The sequence below is a fragment of the Hyaena hyaena genome, unplaced genomic scaffold, assembly GCF_003009895.1.
Source record: "Hyaena hyaena isolate Hyena2069 unplaced genomic scaffold, ASM300989v1 scaffold_121, whole genome shotgun sequence".
Lineage (NCBI taxonomy): Eukaryota > Metazoa > Chordata > Mammalia > Carnivora > Hyaenidae > Hyaena > Hyaena hyaena.
This window is the reverse complement of record NW_024080753.1, coordinates 3067460-3083778: the sequence shown is the minus strand read 5'-3', so window position 1 is coordinate 3083778 and position 16319 is coordinate 3067460. Positions and strand designations below refer to the sequence as shown.

At 49.3% G+C, this 16319-nt stretch overlaps 1 protein-coding gene across 2 annotated transcripts in view; it reads left to right on the top strand.

Moving 5' to 3' along the window:
• ITGA9 (integrin subunit alpha 9) overlaps positions 1-16319 on the top strand; it is a 326966-nt gene that overhangs the window by 279328 nt on the left and 31319 nt on the right. For both annotated transcript variants that reach the window (XM_039237208.1, XM_039237206.1), the window contains 2 exons: positions 11567-11692; positions 13484-13603. In XM_039237208.1, coding sequence (XP_039093139.1) covers positions 11567-11692; positions 13484-13603 — 246 coding nt within the window. The remainder of the gene's footprint in view (positions 1-11566; positions 11693-13483; positions 13604-16319) is intronic.

Genomic DNA, 16319 nt, shown 5'->3' with positions numbered 1-16319 from the left:
GAACATGTGGTCTAAAACCTGGCATGACCTCGCGTCCACCTTTCCAGGCCATGTTCTCCGATACCCTCTGCCCCTGAACTTGTCTTCCAGCCACACCTGACCGTGAAGGCAGCCGATTCACCCAGCATGCACGTCCCTGGGCCTCCAGGCCCTGCTAACGGTCCCTTCCTTCCCTCTGGCTATGGAACACCGGCTCGTTCCTCAAGACCTAATTCTCACACACCCTCCCCTCCATCAAGCCTTCCTAGATACCTTCCTGGGAAGTCCTGCCCAGGGCCTTTGCACCTGCCTCTGCTGTAAGAGCTCTCTTCTCCCAGATCTTTGCATGTTTGCGTGACTGGCTCCTTCTCATAGTGTGGGTCTGAGCCCACAGTTCACCTTTTCCCTGAGCTCTTCCCTGGTCACCTTAGCTGATGTTGCAAATCTCCATCAACTCTCTCCCATCCCTGTGTTACTTTCTTCATCGTACTTGTCACCGCCTGAAATTACTATTTAACAATTGCCTTCTTCCACAAGATTGAAAACACTATGGCACGAAAGTCGTGGCTGCCTTGTTTCCCGCATCTGGTGCCCTGACTGTAGTATGTGCCCGGGTAAGAGAAGGAATTGGCCACATCCGCTCTGTTAGGGTCAACAATAAGTGTTCCTTTCTGCCGTAGGACAGAGTGTGTGTGCCCTTGGACATCCGCACACCCTGCAGCACATCTAACATGTCCTAGGAACTCAGGAAACTTGCGTTGAGTTGAAATCCCAAGTTTTGGCAACTTCCTTTAACTCAAAACAGAGGTTGCCTTAATTTTAAAGTGGGAATAAGTAAAAAGGCAACATGGAAATAAGGGGCAGAATCATTAACAGAAAGGAAGCCCTTTCAGAGCAAACGTGAACTCCACTTTCTCTGATATCATGAAAACGTGCTCCTTTTCTCACACACACACACACACACACACACACACACACATACAGTCAAGTCGGCTGACCTCAGCAGTGGCCTCCAACCATTCTTTTCTTTTTTTTTTTTTTTCTTGGTTCTGCATATGTCTGAAAGTGAGCTGAATAGTCAAGTTCCTAAAATGAGTCAGGATTAGGTTGGCTTCAGGTTTTTTTTTTTTCTTTCTCAACAGAAGCCAAACACTTAAAAGCAGGGCGACGGCTGATTGAATTCTGGAGAGAGAGTTACGTTCCTGGGCTCTTGGGTCAGGTTTAGTTTTGGCTAGAGGGAGGAAGCGTGTGTTTCTTTGCACAGCTTCCATTCACCACGCAGCCTCTGGAAGGTGGCGATGAGCTTCAGCCTGGGCTGTCCGGGCACAGTGTGGCCCAAGGCTGCCCTTTAACCCATGGGGACAGAGCCACTGAACCACGTCAGCAGTGACATTTTCCTGCTGGCCGAGGGCGCCAGCTTATCAAGGAGCCCAGGGTCCTGTGCTCACGGCCGCTGTGACATCTGGAAGCGTTATGCTCCCGTCGTGGGTGTGGGGGCCAGCCGGGACGCCCGCGCTTTGGAACACGATTGTTCTGGTCCCTGACACAGATAAGCCTTAGGAGCGAGTGACTCTGCAGTTTACTTTCCTTCACTCCTTAACGGCAACATGACACAGGGCCATGCCACTGCCGGGAGAGGGCTTGTTACCACAGTTGCTAACAGATCTCACTGGGGATCAACAGATCCCCAGTCGGCCATTGCCTGGAAGCACGTGGTTCTCACTGAACCTGCGCAGGATGAATGGCGGCTGCTTCACGAACACAAAAACAGGAAGACCCCTCTCTGACATACACACCAAGTCTCTTCTGACCGAAAGGAACTTTCTCAACACTGTTAGACGCTGAGAAGTGAGCCAGCTTCACTCACTTCTCCTTAAGGAGGACCGAAAGCACGTTTTAGGCCTCATACAAAGTCTTGAAACTTTAGACTTAAGAATTCTCGGTTTACTGCTCAGATGTATATACTCTCAGAAACTTGTCTGGGATGTTAGACAGGTGGCCATACGTGAAACAGTCAGAAAATGATTGTTTATCACTTTTTGGTGAAGGGATAATTATCAAGTGATACATTTAATAAACACAGAGATAACTCGGTGAATTGACAGGTGTGTTAAGATATCCTTTCGTGGAAGACGGGCACGGGCTTTGTTCTTGACCATGAGATGGGTCAAAGCTAGACCCAGAATCTGGATAAACTGATCCAAATCCAAGGGTAGTGTTGTGTCCCCTATGAGGCTACTGACTCATTTATTATCCACACCAACAGATCGTTCTGTTTCCAAAATGTTTCATTATCTGTGGAAGGAAAACATTTTTGGCATGTGCATCCAGTGCTCAGATAACATATTTATGTCTCACTTTTTCACTAAAGAGAATCTGACCGCATCTGAAGATTCTTCTGTGTCACTGTTTCTCCGAAACTACCACTTCCCGTCTGTAGCCCCTTAACGCCAGTAACAGGCCATCCCGGTGCTCGTGACCGCAGCCTCATCCGGGCGATGTGGCTTTCTCTGATGAACCGTACATGAATTGTTTCAGCGGGCCTGGTGGCGGCCTGCATGCGGACATGCCAGCTACCCTGGGGAAGAGGGTGTGGTGGAGCAGGGAGGGCATGGCATTGTCGCCAAACCCTAGATAGAGCTGGTGAGGGGGAGTCACTGGCTGTTATCCTAAGACGTGAAATATTGTATGAAATACTGGCAGGCTCACAGAGGTCATGCTGTGTGATGGATTATACTCGAAGGGGCTTTGCCCCTTTATTTCCTGTTTCAGTTTTGTTCTCTGTAACATGCTGACCTTTCACATATTGGTGGCTTGAGGGATGGGAACTGGGGCGGGGGAGGTGGGGAGTGGGAAGAAGAAAGCTTTTTTTTAATGTTTATTTATTTTTGAAAGAGAGACAGAGCATGAGCGAGAGAAGGGCAGAGAGAGAGAGACACAGAATCTGAAGCAGCTCCAGGCTCTGAGCTGTCAGCACAGAGCCCGACACGGGGCTCGAACTCAGAAACAGGGAGATCATAACGTGAGCCGAAGTCGGACACTTAACTGACTGAGCCACCCAGGCACCCTAAGAAGAAAGCATTTTATTTAGAAGATAATTTTTAATTAGAAGGAGAGGAGACATCTGGAGTGGAAGTTATTGATCTTTTCAGTCTTTTTAAAAGTAACTGTCTTTGCCTGTCTGGAACACTAAACGGCACCAGACCCTTCTGCAGCGCCCTGCTCTCCGGCTCTCCCCCAGCTCCGCCGGTGCAGAGGTGGGCTGTTGTTTTATGGGGGCTGCTGCGCACTCGTTTACCTTCACCCGTTCAGAAACAGACGGCTCTTCATCCGGGGGCGCTGCGGGAAGGACTGGCCGGAGCCAGAGCCGCGCGTCACCTTATGTCCTGTTGTGGGGTCCCACAAACTGCTTGTCCTTTGTGTCTGTCTGAACACGTCGGAGTCTCTGGTGCACACAGAGGCGAATATCAGAAAATCAGAACTTGCCCGACTGACAAACAAGGGGCCCCTTTTCACAAAGCAGAAGAATCAGTCCACACTCCCGGAGGGCCTACCGCGGGACGCATGCACACAGAAGTTGTGTTTTCGGCCCTTAGATTGCATTAGTAGCGGAAAGCTGGGCCTGTCTCAGGAGGAGCCACCCAGGATGGTTAGCGCTTTCTCTGCTCTTAGAGCAAATAGTGTCGTTGCAGTTGAAAAATCAGGGCAGATAAAAGGAGACTCTGAGCAGCCCCTCTGCGTTATCCTGGGTCTGTATTCTCAGAAAGACTTAAAATGACTTGTAAAATGTGAAAATACTTGTTTTAGGATTATTAGTAAATTATGCTCTTTCATTGTTCTTTGGTTAATACCGAGAAACAATAGCGAATCAAAGCAACGTGATTTAAGGCATAACATAAAGAGGGAAGACGGTCTCTCGCAGTTTATATTTTGCTGAATGGAAAAGGGGTCATTTTAATTTATCTTTCTGTTAGTAAACATCCTAGGTCAGCGTAATCAGCCAGTTGGTATCATTTCTCGAGCATTTTCTGAGTACTGTTTTTACTTCAAATCTTGAAGCCCTAAACTTCAGATCAGCAAAGCCACCGTGGTAAAGGTCCAGCCTCCTGTGGCAGAAAGGGGCTTACTATCTTCTGATACTTGGCTCCAAGATTAGGCAGCAGGTAATTGAGTTAGCAAAGTAGGCATTGGAAACACTCCCTGGGTTTTCAAACTCAAGGGGCGTGTGAATCCAGAGGAGCAGGTGGCGAGTCAGGGGACGGGTCATGTTTACCCAGTTGCCATCAGCTGTGATTGCTGTAACACGATAGGGAAAAGTGGCCCAAAGATGTAACAGAGAACGCAGGGTCAATGATTAACAGATAAATGTGAGTTAACATGAAACACATGTTATTCAAAAATGAACCTGTGCCCTCTTTAATCCAAGTCAGTTCCATAAACATAGTTTTCCAATCAGTCTTCATTTAAGACCCACGTTGGTGAAGACTCTAAGCATCTTTCGCAGGGAGTGCTAATTTCATGGAGTTTGCTCCTGTGCCAGTCTGACCCCCCATTTCTCTTTCATTGGCCATGTACCATGTTCAAGGATCCACTTTGTACATCAGGGCAGGGACACTTTGGTGAGCTCTCCCAGCCCTGGAGCCCAGCCAGCTGGAGGGCGGTCAAGAAATGGGGCTGATCCTGGTAGAAAGGGGGCATCTGTGCCTTAGCCTGTACTATCCCCTGCCCCGGGTGGAAAGTGGTTCCTTCATTTTGAGACTTGTTCATCACCTTCTGGGGGATCCCCGCCTGAGACTTGCCTGCAGGACCCTCCTCTGTGTCCAGGCCCAGCTCTCCTGCCTCTTTTCTGACCACTGCCCAACATTCATCCAGGGCCCGAGCCATGTTGCACTCGCAGGTTCTCTCTGGATCAGGTCTGCTCTTTGCATCTCTGTGGTTTTGCATCTGCTGTTCCTCCCTGCCTGCAACTGCCCTTCCCTTCTCACTTTGCTCTCTGGAAGTTCTCCTTACCTTCCAAGATCCACACGAAGCACCACCTCCTCTGAGTCAAGAATGCAGATCACGACAGGCCAACTTCTGGTACAGGGAGGAATTTCTGAGGCTTGTGAGAGAGTGGACCGATGAGATCAGGGCCCTGACCCAGGGCAGGGGGGAGGGGGCCCAGAGGCTCTGCAGCCTGGGCCCAGGACGGAGGAGCAGGATGGGGCCTCCTGGGGAGAGCTTTGGAGACGGCACTCCGTCCATAATCCGCAGATCCAGGTGTGTGACAGGCTACCTAACCTCTCTGGGTCTCAGTCTTCTCTTCTGTAAACTAGGGGTGAAAGTTAGGGAGACGCGATGTCCCAGTTTGGCTGATACGTGCCTCTGTCTTGCCAGTCTGTCTGGCTGACTCTCCCACTTCACTCAGAGACATCCTGGTTTGGACAATAAATTATATGGTCGCCCTACTGATAGCGGGCCCCTGGATGCGTGGGTACTCTGAGGGTTCGGCACATGCCATAGCTGTGAATGGGTTGTTGTTGTTTTTTTTTTTAAGTTTGTTTTGAAAGAGAAAGCATGAGTGCGGAGGGCACAGAGAGAGGGGCAGAGAGAATCCCAAGCAGGCTCCAGGCTCCATGCAGAGCCCGACTCGGGGCTGGACCTCATGAGTATGAGATCATGACTTGAGCCAAAATCAGGAAGAGTTGGACGTTAACCAGCTGAGCCACCCAGCGCCCCACGGCTTTCAGAATAGCGCCCGTGTTAGCGGGTGCCGCTGCTGTTTGTACCTGAACGCAGCACAGGGGTGGGGCCTTATGCAACTGGAGTTGATTTCGAGGGTGATACGCTTGGGGAATGAGAGTCTGAAAACAGGTTGGAGGACTCCTCTGCCCCCCCCAGGCTTCGGGCCACAGGACAAGGACTGCCTTGAGGTGGCTCTGGTCTGGGACCCCAGGAGAGACCCGCGCCCCCCCTGACTCTCGGTCAGCTCACAACTCGGAGGGGCCGTATGCAGGCCCCTCTCCTGAGGCTGCAACGTGGAAATGCTTCGTTTCCCCTGTATCAGCATCACAGCCTGGACAGTCTTTGGTAAAATCTCTAGACGTTCCTTTGTTTTTGTTTTTGTTTTTAATTGTTTTTTAATGTTTTATTTATTTCTGAGAGAGAGAAAGAGACAGTGTGAGCAGGGGAGGGTCAGAGAGAGAGGGAGACACAGAATCTGAAACAGGCTCCAGGCTCTGAGCTGTCAGCACAGAGCCCGATGCGGGGCTTGAATCCACGTGCCGTGAGATCATGACCTGAGCCGAGGTAGGATGCTTAACCGACTGAGCCCCCCAGGCGCCCCTAGACGTTCCTTTGAATGGTAACGTTCGAAACGAAAGACAGACTCTCTTTTGCAGCATCCTGCCTGTGGACTCGCCCCGATTCACACACTGAACCCGGTATTTTATAAAGGGAGGTTTGGCCAGACCACATAAAGTGTACCGAGCACTTCGTCCTCAGATAGGCCCCGGGCCTTGGAGGCCTCTGACCACAAAGCCTCCTGACCAAGTGGCTTGGACTCTGCCATCATCCTTGGGCTCCTGACAGTTTCCCAAATCACCACCATCTCTTGGCCTTGACTTACACAGTGTTTTCTTTGGGGTCGGGACAAGGGGATTAAAGGAGACCAGATGCCAGCAGAAAACCCTCAGTAGCCGCCTCGGCGGAACCCAGCCGTGACCCTGCGGCCCACATCCTCTGTCCTTAATGTGGGTGTTTGCTGAAGACCTGCTGTCCACATTCCAGTAGACACGGGCCACTTCCAGCTCCCAGAGGTCCTGGGAGACAAGCAGCCACGTCACAGGAAGCATTTGGACTCAGTCTGGGAAATAGATGAGAGTCGAGTGGGCAGGCGTGAGCAGGGGCAACGGCCCCGACCCCTTGGCCACAGAAATGAACCTATTGGACGTGAGCACTGTGCTGTTTGGATTGTCTGCAGTACAAGAAGGAAATAGCATTTCCCTTTGATTTTAAGCAAAGAAGGTGCGGGGGGTGGGGGGTCCCGGGGGACTCAGTCAGTTAAGCGTCCGACTCTTGATACCAGCTCAGGTCATGATCTCATGGTTCATGAGATCCAGCCCCTCATGAGATCTAGCGCTGTCAGCACAGAGCCCGCCTGAGATTTTCTCTCTCCTTCTCTCTCTCTGTCCCTTCCCCCACCCCTCAAACTAAATTAAAAAAAAAAAAAAATATATATATATATATATATATATGCAAAAAAGGTGGTTGCAACCAAGCTGGGGGTGGGGATGTCAGCATTTGCTTACCTACATAGTGCGAGATTAGGTGGCCCCCGGCCCTTATAAAATGCAGATAGTCCTCAAAGTGTGGAATAAGCAGGTGAAGCAACCTTAGTGAGCACCTAGGCCACCACCCTAATGTAACACAAGGACGCTGAGACCCTGAGACCCTAACTGGCAGCTGTTCGGGGGCAGAGCTGGGGCTGACGCCCGGGCTCACCAAGGCCATCTGTGCCCCAGGATCCCTTCACTGGGTGCTCCTTGCTGCCAGCAGCCAGTCACGTGACCTTGGACAAGCCCTGGAACTCCGGGCCTCTGGTTCCTTATCTGTCAGCTGAGGCTAAGGAACTGTGTGGTCTCCAAGCTGCCTCCCAGGAACCACGTTCCAGAATGCTCCATTCCCCTTCCAGGCCAAGACAGCATGGAGAAGCCTGCCTCCCAGCCAGCAGACGCTTTTATCGCACACACTCTGGCCAGGAGTCATTTTTTGGCCGCAGCAGCAGAAATGGGTCTGGATGAAGGATTCTGGGCCTCCTAGACCTTAGGTTAGTGCTTTCTTCCTCTTGATCAAGGTAGGAACCAGAAGGTCTGTTCCCCCAGGTCCGCCCATCCAGCACTGCCCCCCCAGTCCCAGCCTCCCCTGTGCCTGAGATGCGGGAGATGGTTGTAAGTTCCGGATCTGGCTGGACGGCCTGCTGACTGAGAGACCTCAGGGGGCCATTGCCTCTCAGTTTCTCCATCTGTAAAATGGGGATGGTTATAAAACTCCCCTCCCAGGGCAAGGACCGCACGAGCTCATGTGTGTAGAGCACTCGGAGCCCACGCACAGCAAGGGCTGTACAAGTGTTGGGTGTCACTGTGGCTGTTGCACAGAAACCTACCCAACATAGAAAACCCCTTCCTTCCGGGACCTGGACAGGGACTGAGCTGCTCAGTTCTAGCTGAGGGAGCGTCTGCGACAGGATTAGGTGGCCAGAACCAGACCCATGCAGCACCGAGCAACCTTCAATCTCCCTTTGAAAGAGGACCCCCCGGAACCTCCCAGAAAAATGTCATTTTCCCCAATTGAAATGATTCCCATGTCACCACAGTCGGGAGCACAACTGGCTGAGATTTTCATTCACCGCAGACTCGGTCTCCACTTCCCTCGTCCCCGTCCCACTGGGGCAGATCAGGGTCACGTGGGACCACGTCACACGTGTCGGCACCCTGTGCGCGGGCTGCCCAGGACCGCGGGAGAAGTTGCGGCGGGAAGCTCCGAGCCCCTTCTGCGCCGCCAGCCCCCAGGGCGGCTCCGGCCGCTGCCCACCCGCTTGCCCTGCCGTTCCCAGCTTGCTGCCACTGGGGGCTGTTCCCGCCCTTCCTCCCCCGGCCTGGAGACCCGAAGCACCAATCTGCAGAGCCAGGAGGGACGCTGCCTCCATCCCTGATTTGGCCAGGCCCCGGGTCATCTCAGCAGAGGTGTGTGCTCCCCAGGGCTGCAGAAGGACCATTTTCCCAGTCACCTTTTGGCGAATGTCCACCCGAGAAGACAAACAGGCTGAGGATGCTTCAGAACGAGAAACGAGTGGAATTAAGAACATGAACAAATCCTCAGATGCTCAGTGAACGAAATGTGTTCTGCTCATCCACAGTGAGCCCTGTGTGCCTGAATAGAGGGCAACCCCAAATAACACGGTCCCCTGCTTCCCTAATGGGGCACAGCCAACACTTCCTTGGCCAGCTTAACAGGAACCAGAAATGGGGTTGCCTTGGAGGTAGGGGGTGGGACTGGACTGGAAAGGGGCCAGAGGGAACATTCTGGAATGAGAGACAGATTGTACCTTCACTGGATTGGTGGTGATGTGGGTGATTTCATTTGTCAGACTTCATCAAACTACACCCTAGAGATCTGTGCATGTTAGTGAATATAAATTTTACTTCAATAAAAGAAGTTAGAAACACGAATTAAATAATATTGACTTATAATATTTAACCTAACTATGCAGTTGCATACTTAAAATTATGTAAGAATAATATATTAATTTGCATGCTGTTTCCCATTCACACATCTCACAAAATGGCTCACACACATGTACATCCTTTGAGATCAGTATATATTGCAACGAAGCCACTTTTTAAAAAAAATTTAAGTGTTTATTTTTGGGAAAGAGAGAGTGCATGTGTGTGCATGAGCACGGGGAGGGGCAGAGAGAGAGAGGACGAGAGAATTCCAAGCGGGCTGTGTACCATCAGTACAGACCCCAGTGTGGGGCTCACACTCACAAACCATGAGATCATGACCTGAGCCCAAACCAAGAGTCGGATGCTTAACCAACTAAGCCACCCAGGTGTCCCTTAAAGACTTTATTTTTAAGTAATCTCTACACCCAACATGGGGCTCAGAACTCATGACCCCGAGATCAAGAGTTGCAGATTGCATGTTCTGCAGAGTGAGCCAGCCAGGTGCCCAGGAAATGCAGTACCTTTTAAATCCAAGATGCTCATTGAAATTTCATTGCAAAACGCAAAAGCTCATCTGCATAACATTGCAGCAGTTGTTCTCATTTGTCTTGTGATTATTCGTGATCCTCACTAGGTAAGGACCTGTGTTTTGCTTTCTAAAAGGAGCTTTAAAATAGTTGTCACAGTTTGCCAATCTGTGTTAAATCTCATTGCCTTCTTCTCATTAATTCCTTCTAGTGACCTCTAAAAACAGCCCAAACCAGCATTGATTGAGACTGAGTCGCTGATGTATCTTCCCAGATTCTGTGGTTCAAATAAAGTAATTGAGACAGTACCAGATAATAAGAGATTCTTAAAGAATAAGTCCTAAACTATGAGAGATTCGTCAAGGCAGCACTCTCTCTTCTATTAATTAATATGAGGAAATAGACCTTCATCTTATTTGTTTTCAGACACATATAGTAAATCCTGGCATATGTGTTTAGACCAAAGATAAAATTGAGATCAATGCAGCAAATTTGAGGGTCTTATTTTATAGTTTGTTATTAAAAGATTAGCACTGTTGGCTTAAATTAGAAGTTTCTTTATGTAAAAATTTTGAGTTTTGCTCCCTACCGTGAATGGGAAGTTGAAACATTCTTTTTTTCTTTTTTAATGTTTGAGTGGGGGAGGGGCAGGGCTAGAGGGAGAGAGAATCTCAAGCAGGCTCAGCTTGTCAGCACCAGAGCGCAACGTGGGGCTTAAACCCACAAACCATGAGGTCGTGACCTGAGCCAAAATCAAGAGCCGGGTGCTCAAACGACTGAGCCACCCAGGCGCCCCTGAAAAAACATTCTTGAATAAGTTCAAACACACTATATTTCCCTCAAGAGCATTAAAAATAAGAGTTTGATTTAAATAGATGTTCTGGTTGGAACAGTCCTCAATTATGGATTACTAATTACAAATTTCACAACTCGACCGTAAGTTGTGTCCAGTCTTCAGCGATCTGCAGGGTTATGTAATGACATATATAAAGAAGTCTTTGTTTTCTTCAACATATCCTCAATTTCCGCCTCAAAAATATGTTGTTCTTAAAGAAACCAACGTGGAAGACTTGCACTATTGTTTCAGTTCGTTGTTTTTAATGTCGCTGTCGCTCAGCACATTGCTCCTGCCGTCGGAAGGGGGAGCAGGGAACTCACCACAAGCTTACGGGCATCTAGGCTCCTGCGCGGCTCCACGTGGTAGCTGCCCAACCGTGTTGTTGTTGTTGTTGTTGTTGTTGTTTGCTTGGTAGCAGAACTCTGGCTTTAAATGACATTATAGGTGGCTGATACCCTAGTTGGAGCAGAGAATGGGGCCCAGAGAAGCTCTGCTGGATGCCTCTTCTCCTCTCTAGGGGATGACTGAGGGGGTTTTATAGCACCCTCGGTGTTCCCTGGAACACAGTTTGAAAATCTCTGGCAGTGGACCATGCGTGAAGGCTTGGTCTTAGAAGACCTGGGCTCAAACCTAGCTTCTAGACTGTGGTTGTTGGCAAGGACGTACTGGAGCCTCATTCTCCTCCTGCAGACAAAGGGCATGAACACTCGTCTCCAAGACTAGCTACCAGGATGCGCATAATGTGCTTCGGGAGCATGAAGTATAAGGTTTATTTTGTTCCTTAAGTCTTGCCGTCTCCTAGTCCCATTTCATTTGCATGGTGCGCGCCGTCTCATCTCCGGCATTTCAGGACAGGATTCTCTGGTTCATGCTACTACTTCTGCCCCTTAGCTCTGCGGCCACGTTGTCCTCTGGAGAACGGTCGAGGGGGAAGACCTGACCTGGCAATAAGGGATTCCAGGCTCATAATTCATCCTTGGGATGGACCCCTGTAACTGATTTCTTTTCACTTTCAGGTGGGCCAAGAGAAGGGAAACTGTTCTTTCACAAAAAACCCAACCCCCTGCGTCATCCCTCAAGAGCAAGAAAATATCTTCCATACGATATTTGCCTTTTTCACAAAGTCTGGAAGAAAAGTCTTGGTAAGAATTTGTTCACTGGTTGGGTTCGCATGGGTGGTCCTCACTAGGAAGGCGAGCGTGAGATAGCGAGGCTAGTTTTCTGTTTGGCATTTCTTATTTCCCAGATCTGGTTTTAATCAATTGACGTCTAAAGTCGCAATGACTGTGGTCAACTGCTATTTTTCAGCCTGAGGTTTCAATCAAAGTGTTAGATTTACATTCCAAATTCCATTGCCTGGCAAAGGGAAAATCTTTGCAACCCACCAAGCACGGAGGAAAACATCTCTCCAGCTAGGATGACCAAGAATGATGGCTGTACAGCCACTTGGGGAAACTCCTGGGCAGCCTCCTCTAAAACTAAACCTCTCTGTATCCTGCGGCCCGGTGCTTCCACTCTGAGGTGTTCCCCCAAGAGAAATGAGTATTGATGGCCCCTAAAGACATGGTAGAGAAGGTTTACAGCAATCTTCTTAGAGCTAAAAGCTGGGAACAGTCCATCGACAGGAGAATGGGTAAACCATTGAGGTGTAGCCACACACGCGGGAATATTACAGAGCCATGAAAAATACTGCCCCGTGCAGCAACGTGAATGAATTTCACAGACATAATAATGCCTGAAAGAAGCTGGAGCCAGAGCACACACAGTGTCATATTTCACTTATATGAAGTTCGGAAAGAGCAAGACTAGCAATAGTCATGGAGGTCAGTCAGGACAGTGGCTGCCTTTGAAGGGATATCACCAGGAGAGGGCACGAAGGAGCTTGCTTGAGTGCCAGAATTATTCTACACCTTGATCTGGGTATAAACATGAAAACCACATCACGATGTATTCCATCTACTATTTGTAAATTATAACTCCATTTTTTTTTTTAAGTGAAGGTATTTCACTTAAAGGGAAGTTGTGTGCTTTCCTAAAACCTTCTTTCCCCATGTATTTGGTTAGATCTCTTTAGCTCCTTATTTCAGGATGGGCACATCTCACTTTTCTTTCTCTTTTTTCCTAAAAAAAAAAAAAAATAGGACCAAACGATTGCCACTTGCAGTATGGGTTGTTTTGGTTTTTTGTTGTTTTGTTTTGTTTTTAACCCACCTAATGCTGATGATACAACTATTTTGAAAAGCCCTTAGAGTTATTAGGTACAGTGATACGCAGTTGTGTGACAGACACAAGTCTGTATGTGGCTGACAGTTTTACCCCACCTGTGAAACGTCATGCGTGTCCCTATGCACATTTTGGATTTTTCCATATAAAAGAGAAGAATTCCTCTCTTGTAACTTAAACTTGGAATTTAGCCTTCTACTGGTGATTCACGTACTTTCTTAGTAAAATGTGCTTTTCTTTCCTCCTGTGTTTTCTGGAGTCGCATGACTTCTTAGCCCTCTCATCTGCTCTACCTGGGAAAGGGGCAGGAAAGTGTGCTTGCCACTGCGCAGGCAGAAATGACATCATGTAGGAAATGCATCCTGTGTTCAGAACTCCTAAGAAGAATGCTTTTGGAATATGTAAATGTGTTTCTTTTTGAAAACAGTGACCTATCCGTGTGAAATACATGGTATTGGTAGTGTAAACCAGTAGTGGGTGGGCCTTTTCCCGTTGAAGTTTCCCATTCCCTTGACGTGAAAGCGCGTTCTGGCACGTTCTGGGGCAGGAAACCCCTCCATTGCCCTCTGGTGGCCGGAAGGAGTGATTGCAATCTGCCTGTGGAATTCCTCTGCCTGGGGTTGTTTTAGTCTCCAGTCTCCTCCATAAACTGCTGTGCATTTGTCTCTGTTCTTAATACCATTTGAAAGTTCTCTGATTTTTCTTCTCAGGACTGTGAAAAACCAGGAATTTCTTGCCTAACAATGCACTGTAACCTCAGCGCGCTTGCTAAAGAAGAAAGTCGTACCATAGACATCTACATGCTGCTGAACACAGAAATACTGAAGAAGGTAATACTCTGCCGGTTCATGTAAAAGCATTGGACACTGTGTACGCTGTCTGTTAGCTAACTCAACAATCCATTATATTTTTAAAAAAGAAAACAGTTTTATTTAGCCACGAAAAAAGAAACAAGAAGAAAAGCATCGGAGTAAGTTTTCTCATGAAACACTGCCTGCCCCTTTTAAAACTCTTCCGGCCAGTGATGCTGGGGGGCGGGGCGGGGGGGGGGACATTGGACACTCGCTGTTCCAAGTGCGCCTGAGGAGCAAGGGGACCAGCAGCGCGCGGGAGCTTGTTAGAAACGTGGGATTTAAAAAGGAAAACACCTGCAGAATCTTGGGCTCCACCCCAGACCTCCTGAATCAGCGTCTTCAGTTTAACAAGGTCACCAGGTGTTTGTTTGCACATTTAAGTTTCTCCGACCTCAGCCTGCATCTGAATCACCTGGAGACCTGTTGAAATGCAAATCCCTGGGGGCTGAGTCTAGATTCTGTAGCTCTGAGTTCCCAGGTGACCCCACTACCACCGCTGCACCGACCCGTGCTGGATCCGGGGTCGGCAGACCTTGTCTGTGAAGGGCTAGTAGACGGTACTCAAATGAGTGGGCGTGGCTGTGTTCCAATAAAACTTTATTTACAAAGACAGGCAAAGGGCCCGACTTGACCCATGGGTGGTAGTTTGCCAATCCTTTGTTTAGAGGACAGTTTATTTCAGGGAAGTCCAACTTTTGATCTTCAGGTCCCTTTGCTTTTATGAGTTTATCAAAAGTGGTTCATTTTAAAATACCTCAGTCAGTAAATTAGTGGTTCTTTAAAAATGTCATACAAATTCACTGTGATATATTTTAACGTAAGAGCTGCTGAGTAGGAAAGGCCATATCCAACAACCTGCTTTAAAAAGAATCACTTGGGAAGATAAAATAAAATAAGCGTGTTAGCAACCGAGATTCTATTTATTTTCCCCTGGAAAAACTGAATGTGTTAGTCAGTATAAACCTGAATGAATATCTTTAGAAAAGTCATTCCGATGTTAGTTTTAAGTTAGGCATGACGGTAGCATGCCGACCTGAGAAGTCAGCGGCACGAGGGATACAAGACGTTTCGCCCACGGTTCCGTCTGTGAGTGGTGCAGCCCCACCCCCACCCCCAGGGAGAGCTGTGCACAACTCTCTTTTCCCTGGTCTCCTTGCAGGGAAACTAGTTTGGGGCAAGTTTGGGGCACTCACCGCAGTATTTTCTGTTGCACCTCTCCCTTGAAAAAGGACCCTGTTGGGGGAGGGGGAGGGGGCAGCGCCTGGGCAGCTCAGTCGGTTAAGGGACCAACTCTTGGTTTCGGCTCAGGTCATGATCCCATGGTTCAGTTCGTGAGTTCAAGCCCCACATCAGGCTCTGCGCTGTCCGCAAGAAGCCTGCTTGGGATTCTCTCTCCCTCAATCTCTGCCCCTCCCCCACTCACTCTCTCAAAATAAATTAAAAAAAAAAAGAGTTGGGAGAGGACGAGGCGTGAGCTAGAATCCCAGTGGCCATCCTGTGACTCCGGAAGGGAGTCTAGAAGCCCCACGTTGCAGGAAGTGCCTTCCCGACATGGGTCCCCTGGGTCAGGCTGAAAGACGAGGGTTACCTGTCCTGTTCATCTTCTTGACAAATGGCCCTGGTGGCAGGTTTACGCCCCAGGCCACACTCATCACCGTCAGCAAAGCCCCGATCTGGGCACTGACAGCGGGAGGGAAGCCATTCTGATCTGTCCTTCACCCCCAACCCCGAGGAGTGCTGCTCGCCCTCTGTCGTTGGCCTACAGCTCGGTGGCCTGGCCCCTGCATGCTTCTTCCGGTCAGTGACCAGTGGTGACCCTTTGCCAAGGAGCACGTCCCACTGACGGCTGTTCCCGAGGGCCATCCAGTCCCGTCTGCGCCCTAAGAGACAGCTGTGGGGCGTCATGTGTGTATTGTCCCTGGAAGTGCCCTTTCGGCAGAAACCAGACATTTCAGGTGCAGAGGGAAGCCTAGAATGAGGCTGACCCGGAACCAGATGGGGCCCCAGCTGCTCCCAGAGCTTGACGTGCAGAGTGTCAGGCCCCGAGCCAGCCTTGACCTCCCGCGGGGAGTGAGCGAGCTGCCCCGAGCCCTCGGGCTCCCGAAGGGAGTGGCGCTGCTCCAGCCCTGCGGTTTGCTGGGTCTCCAGTGGTGGTTATTTTCCTTTGACCTCAAGGTCCAGCCCCAGACAAGGGAATTTGAGGTTTTATTGTTTGGATCTTAACAAGTTTTCATCTGAAATGCAGGGTCTGACTTTTTACATTATCAGAGGATTCAGATTTCTCTGAGAGTGTTCCTCTCCCACCCCGGGGGCCTGTCCTGGGGCCGGGCTGCTCACCTGCTCCACCTTTAACTCTGACAGTCCCCATCACCCTTGTGCTCAGACTATGAACATCGAAGGTGATGATCATCCACAACTGCGAACACAGTCTATCCCGCACATAAAACCACAAATTTACAAAACTGTGACATTGGTAAAAGGTGGTTTGCACACAGAATTATTTACCGCTGGGTGAGAGCTCACGGGAGCCGTGCATTTGAGTGACAAGCCTCCCAGAAGCATTACAAATTGGTTTCATTGCTGTTTGAAAAAAGAACAATAATTAGTGCATAACTCCCAGGTAAGGTGTGCAAAGTGGGGTCCCGTGCGCCCTCCCTGGAAGGTGTCTGGTTTCTCTGGCAGAGACGAGCAG